The following is an 18381-nucleotide window of genomic DNA, read 5'->3' as shown; positions in this document are numbered from 1 at the left end:
CAGGACCCTAAGATCACAACCTGAGCAGAAACCAAGAGTTGATTCCCTAACCAACTGCACCCTTAGTTTTTCTTACATTTAAACACCATGAGTAAAGAATATTTAAAGACACTTGTTTTATACTAATGAACTAAAAAATGCTTTATGTTATTTATCATTGTGCAAATCATCTTCTATATGGCTGGCACAGTCTATCTGAAAGGCAATCATCTCTTGGGATTTAGTATTTTTAAATCTCAAAATATTAACCAGATTGCCATAGGATTCCTTTAAGCCACACACATTGCACAAATAATTAAAACAATACTAATCTTCTTAGAATTCAAATTAGCATTGTCCATTACACTCAGAGAATACTTCATGAAACCTGAATGTTTAAATCTAAAATTCCAAGTAATAAAAGATAAAAGATGACTTTTTTTCCCTGAGAAAACAGAAAAATCTGTTGCTGTTTTCCCAAGGGAAATTTGTTAGGCGCTGCTGTCAGTCTACATAAAACCTCATGAATTTTGGTTCTAACAATTCGGATTTCAGGACAATTTGGGCAAGAGCAGTAAAGTTAAAAGTTATCCTTGTAGGGTAAGTTAGACATGTTCTTTCCTATCTACTTCCCAGGGTTACAAAGAATGGCCGATGCATAATATAAATTTATTGAATAAAAGAATGAGCTAACAGCTTATGAGAAGAACATAATGAGCTTTTTAGGGCATTCATTAAGATAAAAGCAGAATTTATAAATGTTTTTATTTAAAATAAACATCCATTAACATGTGCATTTAAATACACTATTTCCCAGCAATTAATTTATAAAACCCAGGGACCACAACTTGCCAAGAGGGTATACTTAACTAGCTAGTATTACCGTACACTAAAGTAATAAAACTGTGTTCCTTTAAAACACTCTCGAGTTCAGACACCTCAATGAAATAGTACACTAGCCTTTCCTCTGCCAAGGTACTTTAATTTTTTATATTTTTAACGCCCTTCTAGGTTTATTACATTTTGATGATGATAATCAAGTTTTGTTCTAGTGCACAAACTTGCTCCCAGACTATTTCTAAGACATTTTTATCTTCCCTTAGATTGCATTCATATTATTGATTTTAATTTACTAAAATTAGCCCAAATTTTCCATAATGCCACTTCAATTTTAGTCTTTCTCAGAAACCACTTCATCGTCCCAAATCTAAGAAGAAACCCTTACATTTTCCTAAGTGTACTTAGCAGAATTCTTAAGGAAGGGAATGTCATTAGCATTCAAACATAAACTTATTAACATAAAATATGATCACAAATCAGCCTTCATTTTTTTAAAAATAGCATGTGTGGTATTTAAAACAAAAAACATGGGAGAGTTTTTTGTACTGCTGGTGAACTTACTCCTATTATAAGAAGCTTAAAAAAAAAAGACATTTATTCTTGTTTCATTTTGAAACAAGATGGGATTGGGAGGGAGACAAACTATAAGTGACTCTTAATCTCACAAAACAAACTGAGGGTTGCTGGGGGGAGGGGGTTTGGGAGAAGGGGGTGGGATTATGGACATTGGGGAGGGTATGTGCTTTAGTGAGTGCTGTGAAGTGTGTAAACCTGGTGATTCACAGACCTGTACCCCTGGGGATAAAAATATATGTTGATAAAAAATAAAAAATTTTTAAAAAAAGAAAAAGACATTTAGGAAAGTAGGTGAGCAAACTCTAGGTTTCTTATTTACACACTAATTAGAGTTCCACAGTCTAGTTTTCTGCTCATTAGTCTGTCACTCTCACTTCAGAATTATGCAGCCTAGTTTTACACAGATACCTAACTTCCCTCCAGCTTCCTGGGATAACAGGAGGGTAATTCCTGGGCATAAATTATGCCTATGTTAACAGAAATCCTACTTGTCAAGAGCCTCCTTAGAGCAAGTCTAAACCTGCTAGCTACTGCAGCCGTGTAGACCCCTTACTGTGTTTCTTAAGCCACACAACCCACACAGACATGCTTATGGCCTCATTACCCTCGTATCCACAGTAAAACAGATGATTAACAGAAATTATTGTTGTTGCTTTTTTTTTTTTAAAGATTTTATTTATTTTATTTGACAGAGAGAGAGATCACAAGTAGGCAGAGAGGCAGGCAGAGACAGAGGGGGAAGCAGGCTCCCTGCCGAGCAGAGGGCCCGATGTGGGGCTGGATCCCAGGACACTGAGATCATGGCCTGAGCCGAAGGCAGCGGCTTAATCCACTGAGCCACCCAGGCGCCCCTTGTTGCTTTTTTTTTAATAAACTTTCTGGTGGTTGGAGTTTAAAAAGTCAGAGTGATACTACTGCTGCTTAAGGAAATTACTGTCATTATGGGGGCGACTTCAGGATTTTGCTGTGAATTACTGTGAAAAAATCCCACGCAAGCTGACCTACAATCTCCACCTTTTTCTAGACTCAACTGTCTGAGTCCTATTTTTCCTGAATTATTTTCTTCAAGGAGGTGACTGCTAACATAATCTCATCACCCATAATAAATTACCCTGTTCTAAAGAACAGGACTATCACAGATTCAACCACCACTGGACCACAGCTCTCATCCAGTTATGATGCAGGATAATGTTAGAACGGCACAGTCCAAGACAAGGACTTGAACTCTCCTCATGCTACTTGCTGCTTCTACTCTCTGGGGGTAAAGTTCTTTGACATCTTTCAACTTCAGCTATTTAGTCTTTGTAACAAGGTAAATTTAGAAAGTGCTGAATTTTGAATCTCTAGCATAAAAGCTAGGAGCATTTTTGTAGGGTACTCCCTGAGAATTTTGATTACATAGTGTTCAGAAACAGAGAGCAAGTTGTTTTAGAAATACAAACCGGTTTTAAAAAACAGTTAATGTCACAATATAATTAAGTGAGAAATCACTAACAAAAACATAAATAAAATCCCCAACAGTGTAGGGGGAAAATTCTATCAAAAGAATCAAAGAAGAAACCGGCATAGAAATTAATGAAAGCAACAAATATGACATTGTGTAGAATGTAATAAAGAAATACGCAGAAAGAAATTAATAGTTTTCAGTGATTCAAACAGGAAAGAACAAAGGCTTAAAATAAATTAGCCCAAATTCCAACTTTAAGAAACTTGGTAACAGAATAAACCCAAAGAAAAAGAGGAAAAAAATAATAAAAAGCAAAACTTAATGAAATTAAAAGGACAATACAATATGCAGAAAATCAGAAGTTGGTGTAAAATAAGAAAGTGAAACAGATAAGCCTCTGGTGAGACTAATCAAGAGAGAAAAAGCACAAATGAGCAAAATTAACAATGAAAAAATCCAGTAGCAATGAAAGAGAGTTAAAAGAATACCACCAATGACTTTTTGCCAAACTTGAAGACTTGATAGAATGTATACACTGTAACAAATATGTAACTTACTGCCTGACTGAAAAGAAAAAAGTATGAGCAGAACCTAAATATACTGATTTGATACTTAAAATATCTACCTTCAATCCCTCCTGAAAGTCAAAGTATATTCCAAGACCTTCGTGTAAAGCTATCGTTCTAATATTAAACAAACACATCCATGGGAAGCAGGACAGTTCTCAGATCTCCTCTGTTAAGCTAATATAATTTTGAGACAAATCAGAAAAGGAAAATGATAAGAAAATAAAACCATTATTTCTTGAACATGGATACAGAGTTCAACAAATATTAAAAGATCAATCTAGCAGTGTGTTTAAAAAGACAAACATCAAGACTAAATTGGTTTTATTAAGAGAACGTAAGTCAAGTTTAAACACTAGAATGAGAGAGGACCAGAAGATCGGCTCCATATATGAAGAAAAAGTATTTGATTAAAAAAGCAGCCACTTGGGGCACCTGGGTGGCTCAGTGGGTTAAAGCCTCTGCCTTCGGCTCTGGTCATGGTCCCAGGGTCCTGGGATCGAGCCCCACGTAGGGCTCTCTGCTCGGCGGGGAGCCTGCTTCCCCTCTCTCTCTCTGCCTGCTTCTCTGCCTACTTGTGATCTCTGTCTGTCAAATAAATAAATAAAATCTTAAGAAAAAAAAAAGCAGCCACTTATGATTCTTTTTAAAAATTTCAATAAATTAAAAAAATAACCTCCTTAAGCTATAAAAACAAAGCAAAACTAAAAAACCTGACCACAGCCTCCCATAAAGACTTCGAACATTTGAATGGAGAAATACTCTAAGCATTCCCTTTAAAATCAAGAAAAAGTCAAAGATATCAACACTACCATTCTTCTGATATTTTACTGGAGCCAACTGGGTAAAACAAGAAAAATAAATAAAGGAACAATGATTTTAAAAGGAAGAAACAAAACTTTGATTGCTTCTAGCTGTCTATAAGAAAATCTAAAGCATTTGCAGATAAATTTTCAGAATGAATGATTCAGGCAAGTGGCTGGATACAAGATGAATATACAAAAAAATCATTGCATTTCTATTTGTCAACAAGAACTAGAAAACAATTTCACATATACAATCAATGAAATCAGCAAAAAAATAAAGTACCAACAAATAAATTCAATAAAATAAATACAAGAGCCATATGGGGAAAAAATTACAAGATATAAAGAAAATACATGTATCAAAAATATGCTATTTTTATAGCTAGAAAGCCTGGAAATTGTGAAAACAGTCACTGTGCTCCAAAGTCAATGTAATCCCAAACAAGGTCCTAAAGGTTCTTTTAGAAGCTGATTCTAAAATGTAAATGGATGAGCAAAAAAACCAGAAATAGTCAAAACACTTCAGGAATTTACCCCCCTGTTATACTGTATGTTAAAACATAAAGTGAATTAATACACTGTAATATTAACCTATGGATGCATAAACAGAACAGAACAGAAAACCAAGAAACAAACCCATACATACAAGGAAAATTAGTATGAAACAGAGTAAAGGAAAAATCCACTCCATACACATTCAGGGACAAAAAACCAAACAAACAACTCCCCCCCCACACACACAAAAAACAAAGCCCCCACAAAACTGGAACCCTGATACTATATTTTTTTAAAGAACCAACTCCAGACAGATTTTTTTTATCTGAATTTTAAAGTTTTTTTTAAGAAGAAAATAGAGGAAAAAGTATGTATGACCTTGTGATAGGGAAGAATATAAGACAAGCAAAGTAAGTTTAAAAATCCCCAAAATAAAAAAATACTAATCATAAAAGAAAAAGCCTAATAGTTTGATAATATTAAAATCAAGAGCTTCTGTTTATTGGAAGGCAATTTAAAGAAAGTAAAATATTAAGCTCAAAACTAAACCTCAAAACATGAATAAAGGACCGTTACCCAAGATATATTAAGAAAAAAAAAAACAAGGAGTTTTAAAATGCATGAGATACTCCTAAGCATTTCAAGAAGGTAGAATACAAATGAAGGCATGTTTAATATTATGATTAAAATAAATAAATTGAGAGCAGGACAAAATACTATTTTTTATCCATCCAACTAGAAAAAAATAAAAGGGCTGACAATTCCAAACATAAAATGAATTCTTAGACACCATTATACTCCCCATTGTATGCCCTGGAAAACTCACAGATGTGCACTAGGATGCGAGAATCTTCATAGCCGCGAGGAGGTAGAAATAACTCAAATCCATCAACAGGAGAATGGAAGTACACATTGTCTCACACAATAAAGTATTATTACAGCGAGGAAAAGAAAGAGCTACTACATTCAAAAACATATATACATTTTAGAAACAATGCCGAGTGAACAAGCTGTTAAAATTATGCAAGATTATTTTTAATGCCCAAACTCAGGCAAAACTAAAAAGTATAATTATTTTCACCAAGCGTTAACACTATGAACACAACGTTGAGGACGGTGAACACCTCAACAGAGAGACGGTGGGATGAAACAGCCCAGTGCTCAGGCCGATGCGACAGCCTTGACAACGCGCCGGCTCTTACTTCCATGGGTAGCGGGATTAAAGACACCGGGTTACTCTTATGCTATATAATATGTTACATGCACAGCTTGCAGGTATCAAATATTATATGATAAAAATTTTAAACTATTAAAACTAAAACTTACAAAGAAAGCACATGAAAGCTCTCCTGAGAAACTATTTCTCCCCAGTTAATTTTATAACATACTCCATTCCCACACTGTGACAGTCACTATTTATTTTTCATTTAAATCCTGTGCAATAATGTGGGGAATAGTGTCCAATACAACAGATGCCAGGAACAAGGAAAGAGGACTGTAAGGAAGAGTTTGATGATATTATGGAGAATTATATGAATGCTACATGTTCTCTTTATCCCCAAACCCATTAAAATAAAAATAAATCAAAGCCATTCATAAGCAGAAAGAATAAAAGAAATACATTAACATAATTTCACATCCTTCTTTATTTTATTCGTGTATAATGAACCAAATCACTTTCTCTGCCACCATATGAAACAGATTAATTCTTTCTTAAAATGTTAGAAAACAATAAAGATCTATCAAAGATCAAGGTTTACTTTTTTTAAATGTTTTTTGTGAGGGCTTGTCATTAATGAAGATGCTTTTGAAGATAAATTAGTTACCTGTCCTAATGGTTAAAAATAAAGGAAAGGGGAGAAAGATCCACAGATAAGTTAAGGACTACACTGTCCTCTATGGAAGCAAAGCCTTAGAACCATGAGCACTGTAGAAAAATAACCAGATGCAGAAGAAAAAGCCAGACTTACAGGGGGAAAAAAAACAAAAGCACCTTGAAAAAACAGTGAAAAAGTGACCTGTCCTAGATGACTCCTCTTAATAAAAATAAGAAACAACAAATTTTTAAAGAACATTATTTGAAGGAAGAAATGAATTTTTTAAAAAAATAAATATATATTTTTGAAGATTTTACTTATTTATTTGACAGAGAGAGAGATCACAAGTAGGCAGAGAGGCAGGCAGAGAGGGGGGAAGCAGGCTCCCCGCTGAACAGAGAGCCCAATGCGGGGCTCGATCTCAGAACCTTTAGATCATGACCTGAGCCAAAGGCAGAGGCTTAACCCACTGAACCACCCAGGTGCCCCAGAAATGAATTTCCTTGAATAAAACAGGCAGCTCAGCAAGCAAAGACTTGAGAAATCTCACAACTTTTTATTACTCAAAGATTTTATCTCATATTGTTAAAGACAAACTGATATTATTCCTTAATTATATTTGAGGGAAAAGCTATTTTATTTTTAATTTGCCTAGAATGTGTACGTAAAAATGGAAGTCAAGTAGTAATTCTAGGCAGTGAATTGCACGGAACTATGCTCACTTGGTTATTCATGCTAGGTCTTAAATAAATGTAGTCACTAGATTATTCTGAACCTCATTATTCAATTTCTTTTTCTAGAACCTTTGTTCCATTTCTTCCTTCCTATCAGGCATTTAGTTCACTCTTCTTAAAACTCTGCCACTGGAGTAAGAAAGAAGGAAAAGGAAAACAGGCACACATTTATTTTTCTACTTGAAGCAGCTCTAACCCATTACTAGACGTAAAAGATCTCTTACAGCGTAGCCTGCACGTCTAAATGGTCTACAGTGATGGGGAAAGGAATCTTCAGTCAACCACTGAAAGGGACAGCATGGCTACAGTGACTTCTCTGTTCTTTCTAAACTTTTCTGCAAGAATGTCATTAAAGGTGCCAATTTGTTAAGGACCTCCCAGGTTGCATGGAAGAAGGGGGTGGGGAAAAGGGAAACAGGGAAGAGAGACAGTTCAGTGCCGTTGCGCAACACAATCTAACTATTCAGACCAACCCCAAACCATCCTGATGGTTCACAGGTTGGTTCAAGGGATGGAGAATGTGGATGGCCAGAAATATTTCTACTAAAGACACCTAGCTACAAACCTAACTAGATTTAAAAAAAAAAAAAAAAAAAAAAGACATTCAGTTGGAATCCTACATGGCTAAATTATTGTCAAAATATTCCACTTTCATTAGAAGATAGAAGGACAAAGAAATAATAAATCATGAAATATAAACGCTCTAAAGAGAGCTTTAACTATGCCCCTTTTAATCAATTTTTCTCATTAACATATAGAGTTGGAACACTATCCAATTCACACTGTCTTCCCTCTGCACTGGCTGTTTTATACTGAATGTACTTTTTCCTGCTACCTGGAAAAGTAACCAGTGTGTTTCTATGATGACAATCAATTTTTGCATTTAAACTTTTTTATTTTTTATATATAATAAACATTATAATAAAAAAACAGAAAACCATATAAATAAAAGTTAATCTTTCTCAGCCCCTTCTTCCACCATTATAAATATATTTGTGCACAGTCCTTGCAAACTTTGTCCAAACCTGTACAATCATATGTATAAGTAGATGTGTAAATATATTTGTCTTCATCATTTGACTGAACAAAAAAATTGAGATTTTTACAAGCTACAGTGCAGTTTCACTTTCCTCATACAGCAATAAATCATCACCATCAATTGAAATAATTAACATTTCTTTAAAAAGTATATAATATATCCCCAAATATGAATGTATTATAATTTATTCAACTATTTTCTCACTGACTAGCATTCCAATTATTTTATTTGTCTCGGGCTTTTGTCCTTATGAAAAAATACTGCATCACAAGAACACACGTAGGCACATATATATATGTAAACAGCCATCATTAGACAGTGTATTTGTACTTTTATTGCTATGGGATGGTCTCATAAACAGGACTTTTGAAAGACCTGCAACAATCTTCCACAATCCCACCAGCAATGTATAAATACCTGGGAAACAGTTACAGAATATGATACGTAGCTAAAGCATTTCATAAAGCAGAGTCCATATACTTCTAGACATCAATTAGTCTAAGGTGATTTTTAATTTTGTGATATGTTTACAATGAGTAAGGCTGTGATTATAAGGTAGCTATATAGGAATCACTTAAGAATACAGTCTATATGCGGTTGAGTTCAATTTACCTTTTTTTGACACTTCTGCCCCATTAAGTTCTTTTTGTGCTTCTTCAATTTTGTCTAAGAAAAAGAAAGAAATTTTACAAATCAATTCATCATATACAAATAAAAATACAGAAAAACAAACATATTACTTATAGATGGTATCTGATACATAGTAATAAATACTTACTGAATGAATTATTTGCGAAATAAATGCACTTAAACTGTCAAAATAATGATATATTCCCTTATTTTAAAATTGAATTTCTCCCTTCAATCATATCTTGGTCACAAGGACCACTTCCAATTAGTTAATGTTTCCATAATGCAAATAATGAGTACATTTCAAATACTGAACTATATTTTAAAAAATGTCTAGGTCCCTAAGAAAAGCACCTAAAAATAAAACTTTCCTTATTGAAGATATACAATTGCCCAAGAAGGATTTTATTAGAGAGATATAACAAACGCCCCCAGCTTAGAAACAAGTCTAATCCAAGTTCGTAGATGGCCTGAGACCTATGCCAAACATGGAAGAACCAGGAAATACATGAAATGAGGAGCTTTAATTAATAGCCACCTGTCCTGCCAAGCCTTGGTAACAGGAGAGTCATTTATGAAGGGGGAGGGTAGCATACTGCATTGAAGATATCCTGTATCAAAGTAATGACCACAGAACTGTTTGTTTTGAAGGAGCAGGTATAACCCAGAAGTAACACCTAACAAGGCCCTGGGAGGCTGCCCCAGGTGCCGACAGGAGAGGGAGGCACGTGCGGCCCTGAGCCGACAGGTCTTGGATCTGAGGATCGGAGCACCACTGGCTTTTGCAAAAAAAGCATGTGTTCTACCTTGGTTAACAATTAATTTACCGTTTATAAGGATGCACTTATTTGATGATTATGACAATAACCAGTTTCAAGCTTAACACAGGGTAGTCGAAGGGCTTGTGATCATGGGAGAAGCTACAAAATTCCCGGGGAACTATTTTGCACTGAAATGAATACACAAACAATCATTACATATTATTATAGTTAGTTCACAGAAGTATCACTTAAAAGCTTTCAAAATATTGGTACTTCCATCATTTATGCCTTTGGGCATTCACCATTGCCCCCAGAATGGTCTCCAATGCTGCCACCGCTGGCCACAGATGAGCCTCCGAAATGCATCTTTTCCAAACAAATAAAAGACGCAGATCCCACCACAGGTCCCCTGAACTCCAGTCCACCTGCTGCTTCTCCCGTCCAGCTTGTGGGGAAAGCCAGAAACTCAGAGAACCTCCAATTTACTGACCAAACTTCTTTTAATTGCTTATTGATCCACCCAGCCTACAAAATAAAGGCAGAGTGGGAGCAGCAGAATAAAGGAGACAAGCTAGTTTGAAATATTAGACACTGACTATCAGCATTGATCAAAAATAACTACATTTTTATCCTGACAAAGGTATCCCCACAGCAATGTCCTATTTCTTTGCTGCCAATTATCGGATCCAGAATGAGACGTATGAGGAGTAGAGGTAACCCGTAGAAAAAATAAAATTTTTCTTATGTATAAATTCCAATTATTTCTCATGAAATGACAGGTGAATTTGGAAACCGCCCTTAAACGTCCTCCCTACCCGCAAAAAAAAAAAAAAACAGAAACCTCTTATTAAATGTAGGAAGTGGATCATGCCTCCACAGTAATTTTACTTCAAAGAGAAAAATACCAAATGCAAGGATGAAATCTATGTTCATATAAATAACAAAAGGGCAAGGGCCACTTAAATAAAATACACTAAAGTACACTGTAGACCTTCAAAAATATAAAGACACAAATCATATAATTTAAATATATAGTCCTTGAGAAACATTAAAAGGAAAAAACACTGTTAGTTCTGTGCCAGCAGTACATCCAAACTCAAGAACCATAAATAATATATACATATATAGTCTATATGTTCACAGTAGTAATGACTGTGTTTAAGAGTTTATGCACACATAATTTGGCATTTTACAATAAAACAACTGTTTATTAATAGAATTGACTGTGGCTCAAAGCAACAAAAACTCATGATCTAACACATATTTAAAGAACAGCTGCTATTCAGTATAGGGCGGTTTGGTCACCTGCTGTTCATACGGTAACCTAACAAATTCTTACAGAAATGACCTCAATTTACATGTGATCACAAAACACTGCTCTTTGTTGTTAAATTTTCAATCGAGTTGCCTTTTTCTCTTCACAATAATAGTGCCTAAATCAGCAGATGTAGGACATCTACTATGTTAGGGATAAGCACTTACTTACATGCTTTTACCTAAGGCTCCAGTTCAATAGGTAAATACAATTTTCATGTAGAGGGCGTCTAACGGCCAATTTTCAAAGCGTTTGCTTCGATTTTTAGAAAGAAATCCTGTTTATATTTAACTTATGCTTTATGATTCTCCTGGTAAAACAGGATGTTTCAGAGACATTCCAAAATCACAGAGAAAGTGGTCATACATTGTACATACTTAATTGGTTCAGACAAGGTAATTTACTGATACTTAAAGCAACATTTATCATATTTTTGCACTATGACTCAGAGCAATAAATATATTTTTACATCCCCACCAACTGCACATGCACACTATTATGTGTATACGTAATTCAGAAACAAACTTACCCACACTCCATCCTCTATCTTTTCCTATTAAAAATGAAAAATGCTGCCTTGCCCAGCCAGCTACATTGATTTCACAACCCACTGTAAGATTCTGAACCAGATATAAGCAGCAGTTCCCTACACATCTTTTTTACCTTTTATTTTTTTACCCTTTTCCTTTTACTAAGACTAACACTTCCCGGCAATAATATATGGTCTCCTTATTGTAAGCCTTGACTTGGGGGGCTGGGGGTGTTGTTTAGAATGGGATCTCCGATTCGGAGCCATCTTTGTCACCCCCTTCTCCAGTGTCACTATTATCTGAGCTAACAATCTCACAGAAAACTACACATTCAGAAATAAATTGTAGTTTCTCTGTTGCTATTGTTTAAGGATAAAAACAGACCCACACCATGTTGGTAAATGCAAAGTGAGGCGCGCGTTCTTATGTAATGAGTTCTTGCTGGATTTAAGATGCAATTCTAATTAATTCAACTTTTACTAAATGTACTTTGAGGAGCTGTCACCTGGAAAAGGCAACACGAATAGATCCATAATTTTTCCTAAGTTCCAGAGAGGCCTGTGGCTGAAATAGTAAGAGGCCAGGAGAGGGGCAGGGGTACCAATCGTGTAAGTCATATTTTGGTTCTGCAACTATTAAAAATTTACAACATTTTATGGATTTTCTTCTCCAATAAAGCACAGAAACTGTTTGTTAATGGCAAAGACTACAAACGAGCTTGTATAAGAGCTTACGTATTTTTAAACTTTTGTTTGTAAAAAATAAATAAATATTTTTGGTTGTACAAGAAAATGATACAAAAATATTGTTTCTGTCATCCTCATAAATAGTTAAAGAAAAAAAAATCTCTTTATGAAATATAACCTGAAAACACTGAGCAAAAACAGAAAAGAAAAAAGAAAAAAAAAAAAAACCCAAGTTCTAGAGCCTTAGAAACAAACTTTCTTTTAAAGGGCTCTGGGAAGAAGACTGAATGATAAAAACAAATCATTTATAACCATAAAGCACTCTTCAAAGACAGGTTCATGGTTGAGTTCCTGCCGTCTGGCCATGTCTATCCTATGGTGAAGTGCGGGGGCCTCCCTCCACACCACTAAGGAGCCTCAGGATGCCTGTAAGACAGCACAGCTCTGGGGACCAACCCACGGAGTCCTTAGGATTTGATTCAACCAAAGCTGTGTTTTTACCATGCTGAATGTCTACCCTGTGTCAGGTACAACAGGAGGAACTAGAGACAGGAAAGCAAAACAAACAAAACAGAATGGCTTTCCTACAGGGGCTCACAGGTTCCTCTATCCTTTCAGTGATCATTTGAATGTCAATTTCAAGGTAAACAGGAAGTCTGAATTCCACTGTGTGGCTAAAGAGGTCCCCCTCTGCCTTCCTCCCACTCCCACTCCAGCTTTCTTTCCTGCTTCAGCAGCACCTACTGCAGGCTCCATCAGATCCCTTCTCCTGTCCCTTCTGGTGGTGTCCTTTCAAGATTCACCTCTTCCGGGAAACCTTCTTTAAACACCCTCATTCACAAGCCTGTTGCTCCCTCTCTGTGCCACCATGAAACCTTGCATGTGGAACTGTGGGTCTCTGTAGCGACACAGCTCATGGTCACTGGTTACTAATGACAGCATGACTTACTGACTGGATCAACGCTAACAATACCGCGCTGAGACACGGAAGCACCGGTGCACTCTGAAAGGGAGGAGAAGGCATACCTGTACACAGATTTAAAACTGGCATTGGGTGGTTCCACTTAAGAACCCAGCATTTTATCCTCTTTAACGTTACAAATTATTTCAACATGTGTGAAGCCATATGGGTACCCTGAAAACACTTGAATCAACTATTTATTACTCCATTTGGTCAATGACAAGTGATTTCTACCTTAATTTTACCAGCTCGTCCTGCTTTTCGGATCGGCACCTGTCACCCCTGCTCTAACACCATACTCTCCCTCTTCACTGGGCCCTAACAGCACAAAGCCAAAAGGCTAATAGTAAAATTGTATGAAATATATCCTAATGAACTGTAAAAGGCACCTCTATTTACTGAAAGAGATACCATCTGATTGAAAAAGGATCACCATATGTGACTGTACTATTTTTACTACTAAATAAGCATAACTCCTACGTCCCCTCATTACCCATCAGTACAAGCTCCTTACTCTTACTGTTTGCTGCTAGAGCTATTTCGGTAAGACTAAATATATGACAATGACGTAATGTTAAAAACGCACCCGATACCCATAACCATTTATACGTGCTCTTTTAAATGAAAATTATCCCAGTGTTCACTACCAACTCAGCTAAGTAAGCCTATGTTTATGTGCATACGTCTTTGTACCTCTGGACCTCTGTCTTCCAGGCAGATGGCACTGTACAATAATGCTGAAAATGAAAATCCAGACTAGTAATATTTCAAAATTGGAAAATACTGCCTGAAGTAAATAGGGGAAGAAAAAAAAAAAAAAACCCTCTGTGCTAATGAATTTGAAAATTCTGATTAACTAGTAAAAAGTTCCAGAAAGCAAAATTACTCAACTTGATCCAGGAAGAAGAAAATGCCACTGGAGTAACAACCATGGATGAAATTAAGACAGTTATCAGAGAATAACATAGAATTACCTTATTTTATGTATGTATGTAGGTATGTATGTATGTAAATATGTATGTATTTAGAGAGAGAGGAATCAGGGGAAGTAGGAGGGAGAATCCCAACCAGGTTCCACACTCAGCACAGAGCCCAATGTAGGGCTCAATCTCACAATCTTGAGATCGTGACCTGAGCCGAAGGCAGACACTTAACCAACTGAGCCACCCAGGCGCCCCTAAATCACATCTACTATTAGTGTAGTAAGAACAAAACAAAACAAAAACAAAAAACCCTCAACAATAAATAGAAATAGGATAGACTTCCCCATATTAACCAAGCATTATTTCAACAAACACCCCAGAACAAAGAAATTGGCCACTAATAACATTATCACTTTCTTGAGAAAGCCTTCCCGGACCCGGTCCCCCACCTCTGATCTGCACCCTAGCACAGTGCTCTCACCCCCAGAGCAGCATTCATTACCGCGAGGTTTTCTGGGATCATTTCTAAAACATTAATGCACAGGGTTCATTCAGTTGGGAACATATGCATTAGCTCCCATGTTCGAGTGTGAGGATACACAAAGGTGAGCGATCCCACGTGCAGGAACCTTCAGGGGTAAACCAGCAGTTCTTGCATGTGCTGCGCTGTGATGGTGTGACTACAGCTATGGGGGCCTGGAGAACACAGAGTGGGGAAGCGTGGCTGTTCCGGCAACAGAAGGTTCCTGAAACACGTCCATGGAAGAGATACACAAGCTGAACACAAACAGAAGATGAGCGATCCCACCACAGAGAGAAGAGGAGGACACAGGTTGGAGAGCAGGAGGAGGTTGGAAAGGCAAAGAAGAAAACCAGACAATGTGTCAGGAGCTCAGAGTAGTTTGGGAGCAAACCTGGAGAGCACAGGTCTAGGGATACAGGGATTGCAAACTACCTTCCTACATACCTAGCAGTTAAAAGCATACCATGGAGTTGGCGGAAGCAAAAACGTAACTAGTCGATGAAGTGTCTGGGCTACAGGTAGTAGGCTCTTTAGAAACCAGCTCATCCTTAATACAGTGATTAAAATACTATAAATTTAGACTAAGACCATAGAAGGAGTGGAGCAAAGGCCATTCATCACTGTGCTTTTCATACTAGGGGAAAAATAAACCTAAATTATTTACAGGATCTGGCAAAAGTAGGTGTTCAATAAGTATCTGCTGGGTGAATTCTTGAGAAATAAGTAAATTATGGTACCTCCGTATAACAGAATATTATAAAACCATTGTATTTTAGGTTTCTGGAAGGAGGGCCTACTGAACCAGTAACTACAGAAATGGTGGCCCCAGATTATATAGATATTAAGAGCTTTGACAAGGGGATTTAATGGGCCGCCTTCCTTCCAGTTAAGAACCAGTGGTGGGATGAGGCAGCCCCAACAGTTAAGGAGGAGGTAAAGGAAACCCAAGAAAGAGGCAAAGGGGGGAGAAAAAGGAATGGCTGAAAAAATGAGACCTAGAAATAACTTTGGTCCCAGAGGTCACCAGAACAGTGTTTTACTATCGTATCTGTAGATGATGCACTCTGTAAAGACTGAAAAAGCTTCCACTGGATTGAGCCATTAGGAGGTCCTAGTGATGCTTCGCAAAGCACGCAGTGGGAGGGGGAAGGCGGAGGGCAGGGGCTGAGACAGCGATGGGACGGAAGGTAAGGAGAGAACAGAGCAGAAGTGTCTTTCCAAAGATTCAGTGGAGAAGAGGAGAGGGAACTGGGGAGCCACTGAGAAACACAGGGTCAAGGGAAGGTTGTTCGTTGGGCTTTTCAGAGAGGCTAAATCAGGTGAAAAGTCTACTGATGGGAAGGATGAGTTTGAGGGAATACATATCCAACTGCCTCAGTTTTACTGAGAAAAGAGGCATGATTGTCTACAAAGGAAAAGAAGCAGGGGTTGCTATAAGGGGTCTTCAAGACTGGCTAAGGCGAGACAAATTACTGATGAGAACGGAAGAGCTGACCAATTTTAAGGACAAGTGAAAGCACTGATGAACAGCGACTAGGTATCTGTGAGGTGGAAACCCTTGGGTATTGCATGGCTCCCATGTACTGTTTATCCTAACAAAGTCTGGCAACCTGGATGAAGAAACGGAGAACGAATGCTAAATTTGGACTTTTCCAGGGGGGAAAGACAAAGAGTTCAGTGAGATGAAGATACTAGAGGAGGGTCATCTGATCAGCCAAATATACAAGATGGGTCGTGGTTTGGTGGGCAGTGGCAAGGAAGGAACCGATCAAGGAGAAGTCAGAACAGAAAGCCAGAGAACAGAAGCTGAGAGTCTGAGACCAGCAAATCTGGCTGGTTGTGATCGATTTCTGAAATGAGGTTCATGGGTTTGAAAAAAGATCCAGAGTTTGGCCGCACGTAAAGTAGGGCAGAGAGAAAGGCTAGCTGGACACGAACAATCTGTTCATCTAGTACGGTAATGAGTCATGGAACAGCAAAGATTAGGAACAAAATCTACCATAAGAAAACTCCAACTGTGAAATGCCTAGCCCTGTTATACTTTTACGTATACATAAATGTATACCTTTATAGACTTTGCAAAATTGTTCCTTTACCCTTCTCAGAAAGCATGTTTCCATTGTGACACTGAGGAAAAGAAAGAGTTCAGAGAGGAAAGTAAAAGCTCCATTAAAAAGATATGGATCAACTAAATGCAATGTTTCTTCTATAAGAGGATTGTCTGGATATCAAAACTGACCATGGAAATAACAAAATTTAATCAAACAGTGAATATGTTCCCACTGAACCAGGTAAGGCTTTTAAATTACTTTTTTGTCCTTAATAACATATCATCGGTTCCACTTTGTAGAGTTCCATAGTCTTCATCAACAGAGCTGGGAACTGTGTTAGCCCGCTGTGTGCAAAATCTTTGAATAGTGGGGTAATTATAACTTATTACCCCTAGAGGGGGCTAGGAAGTCCTCCGGTTTTCAGAGTTGAGCATACATTTCCCAAGAAGTAAAAAAGCAAAGCAAATTCCCAAAGTCTCTTTCCTAAACCTCACAGGGTTTCAGAACCCATGAGAAGTCCAGCCAAGAAGGTCAAGTTTGATGAAAAGCTCCTTCTTTAGGTGGCTGCCACAGCAATGTGGACCAAGGTGGAGTCCCCTGAGGTCAGCCTCCTGGCTCGTTTCTATGTCACCGAAGAGACCCGAACTCCAGCTTGTGGCTGCTTTATTACTGCAGTCATTTAAAAATCTGGGTAGGAAGACTGCAGCCCCTATCAATCAAATCAGCACTAGAAGTTCCCCAGGTGATTCTAATAGGCAGACAAACCTGAAAATCAATGTTCTCTAAATTACAGATATTATCAGGTCAAGATTCAAAGTTGTGTAAAACCCAAGGAGTTAGGGGGAAAGTCTTATCAGCTGGCTCCTTGGAGCCACTTTTTATCAAGTAACAGGGACAGGGACAGCAACAGCATCTGCCTTATCACAGGGGCTGCTATTGGTGGACGGACACCGGGAAGATAAGGAAGGGAGAGCTCCAGGGATGTTCCATGGCTAGGGATGTCCGATTCAAGTACACAGCTAACATGCCAAGTCAAGCCAGACGTTCTTAACAAGCATTACATCACAGACAGATCGACTATTTATTATCAACATGAGCCCTAAACTAGAAAACAAATCTCCAGCTGAAAACTGTATGTTTGAAAATACAAAAACTATTTAAACTTAATAAGCTCCTGTGTAAAGATGCTAAAAATTGACATGGATCAAGACAGTTTTCTAACACTCACATTAAAATACGTGGCCCATTTTGGTTCAGATATTATTATTAGAGTATGACAACACTGGTTTCCTCTTCCCACTTGATGATTTCTAACGCTGTGAATGGGAGCAGGTAGTCATGGTAACTATGATGGGGAGAGAAAGGATTAGGAAGACAGAGCGTTCTCATCCTGAGAGGCTAAATGCCAGGTTCCACCGAACTTGAGTTACTAGCCCAGTAATGGATTCACACATGTACATATGTGTGCACATGCCCATACACGCATGCAGACACACACACACACACACACACACACACACCACACCAATTCAGGGGTCAGCCTGTAATAGTAGAGATGGTTGAGAAAGACCCAAAAGGTGAGGATCTCGGAGTCTGAAGAGAACTCTTCTGGCCAGCTGCCTCACCTCTAGCCAGCAAATACACACACAGTTTTCCCTGTCATTTTTTTAAAGGCTTCTTATTAAAGAAAGAAGGAAAGAAC

At 37.6% G+C, this 18381-nt stretch overlaps 1 protein-coding gene across 5 annotated transcripts in view; it reads right to left on the bottom strand.

The window, feature by feature from the left end:
- HIVEP1 (HIVEP zinc finger 1) overlaps positions 1-18381 on the bottom strand; it is a 143998-nt gene that overhangs the window by 59453 nt on the left and 66164 nt on the right. For all 5 annotated transcript variants that reach the window (XM_004753716.3, XM_013056845.2, XM_045067023.1 and 2 more), the window contains exon 3: positions 8912-8965. In XM_004753716.3, coding sequence (XP_004753773.1) covers positions 8912-8965 — 54 coding nt within the window. The remainder of the gene's footprint in view (positions 1-8911; positions 8966-18381) is intronic.

The sequence above is a fragment of the Mustela putorius genome, unplaced genomic scaffold (genome assembly GCF_011764305.1).
Source record: "Mustela putorius furo isolate JIRA1106 unplaced genomic scaffold, ASM1176430v1.1 tig00003870_pilon_pilon_pilon, whole genome shotgun sequence".
In the NCBI taxonomy this organism is placed as follows: domain Eukaryota; kingdom Metazoa; phylum Chordata; class Mammalia; order Carnivora; family Mustelidae; genus Mustela; species Mustela putorius.
Note: the sequence above shows the minus strand (reverse complement) of the source record. Positions and strands in the feature narration are given on the sequence as shown.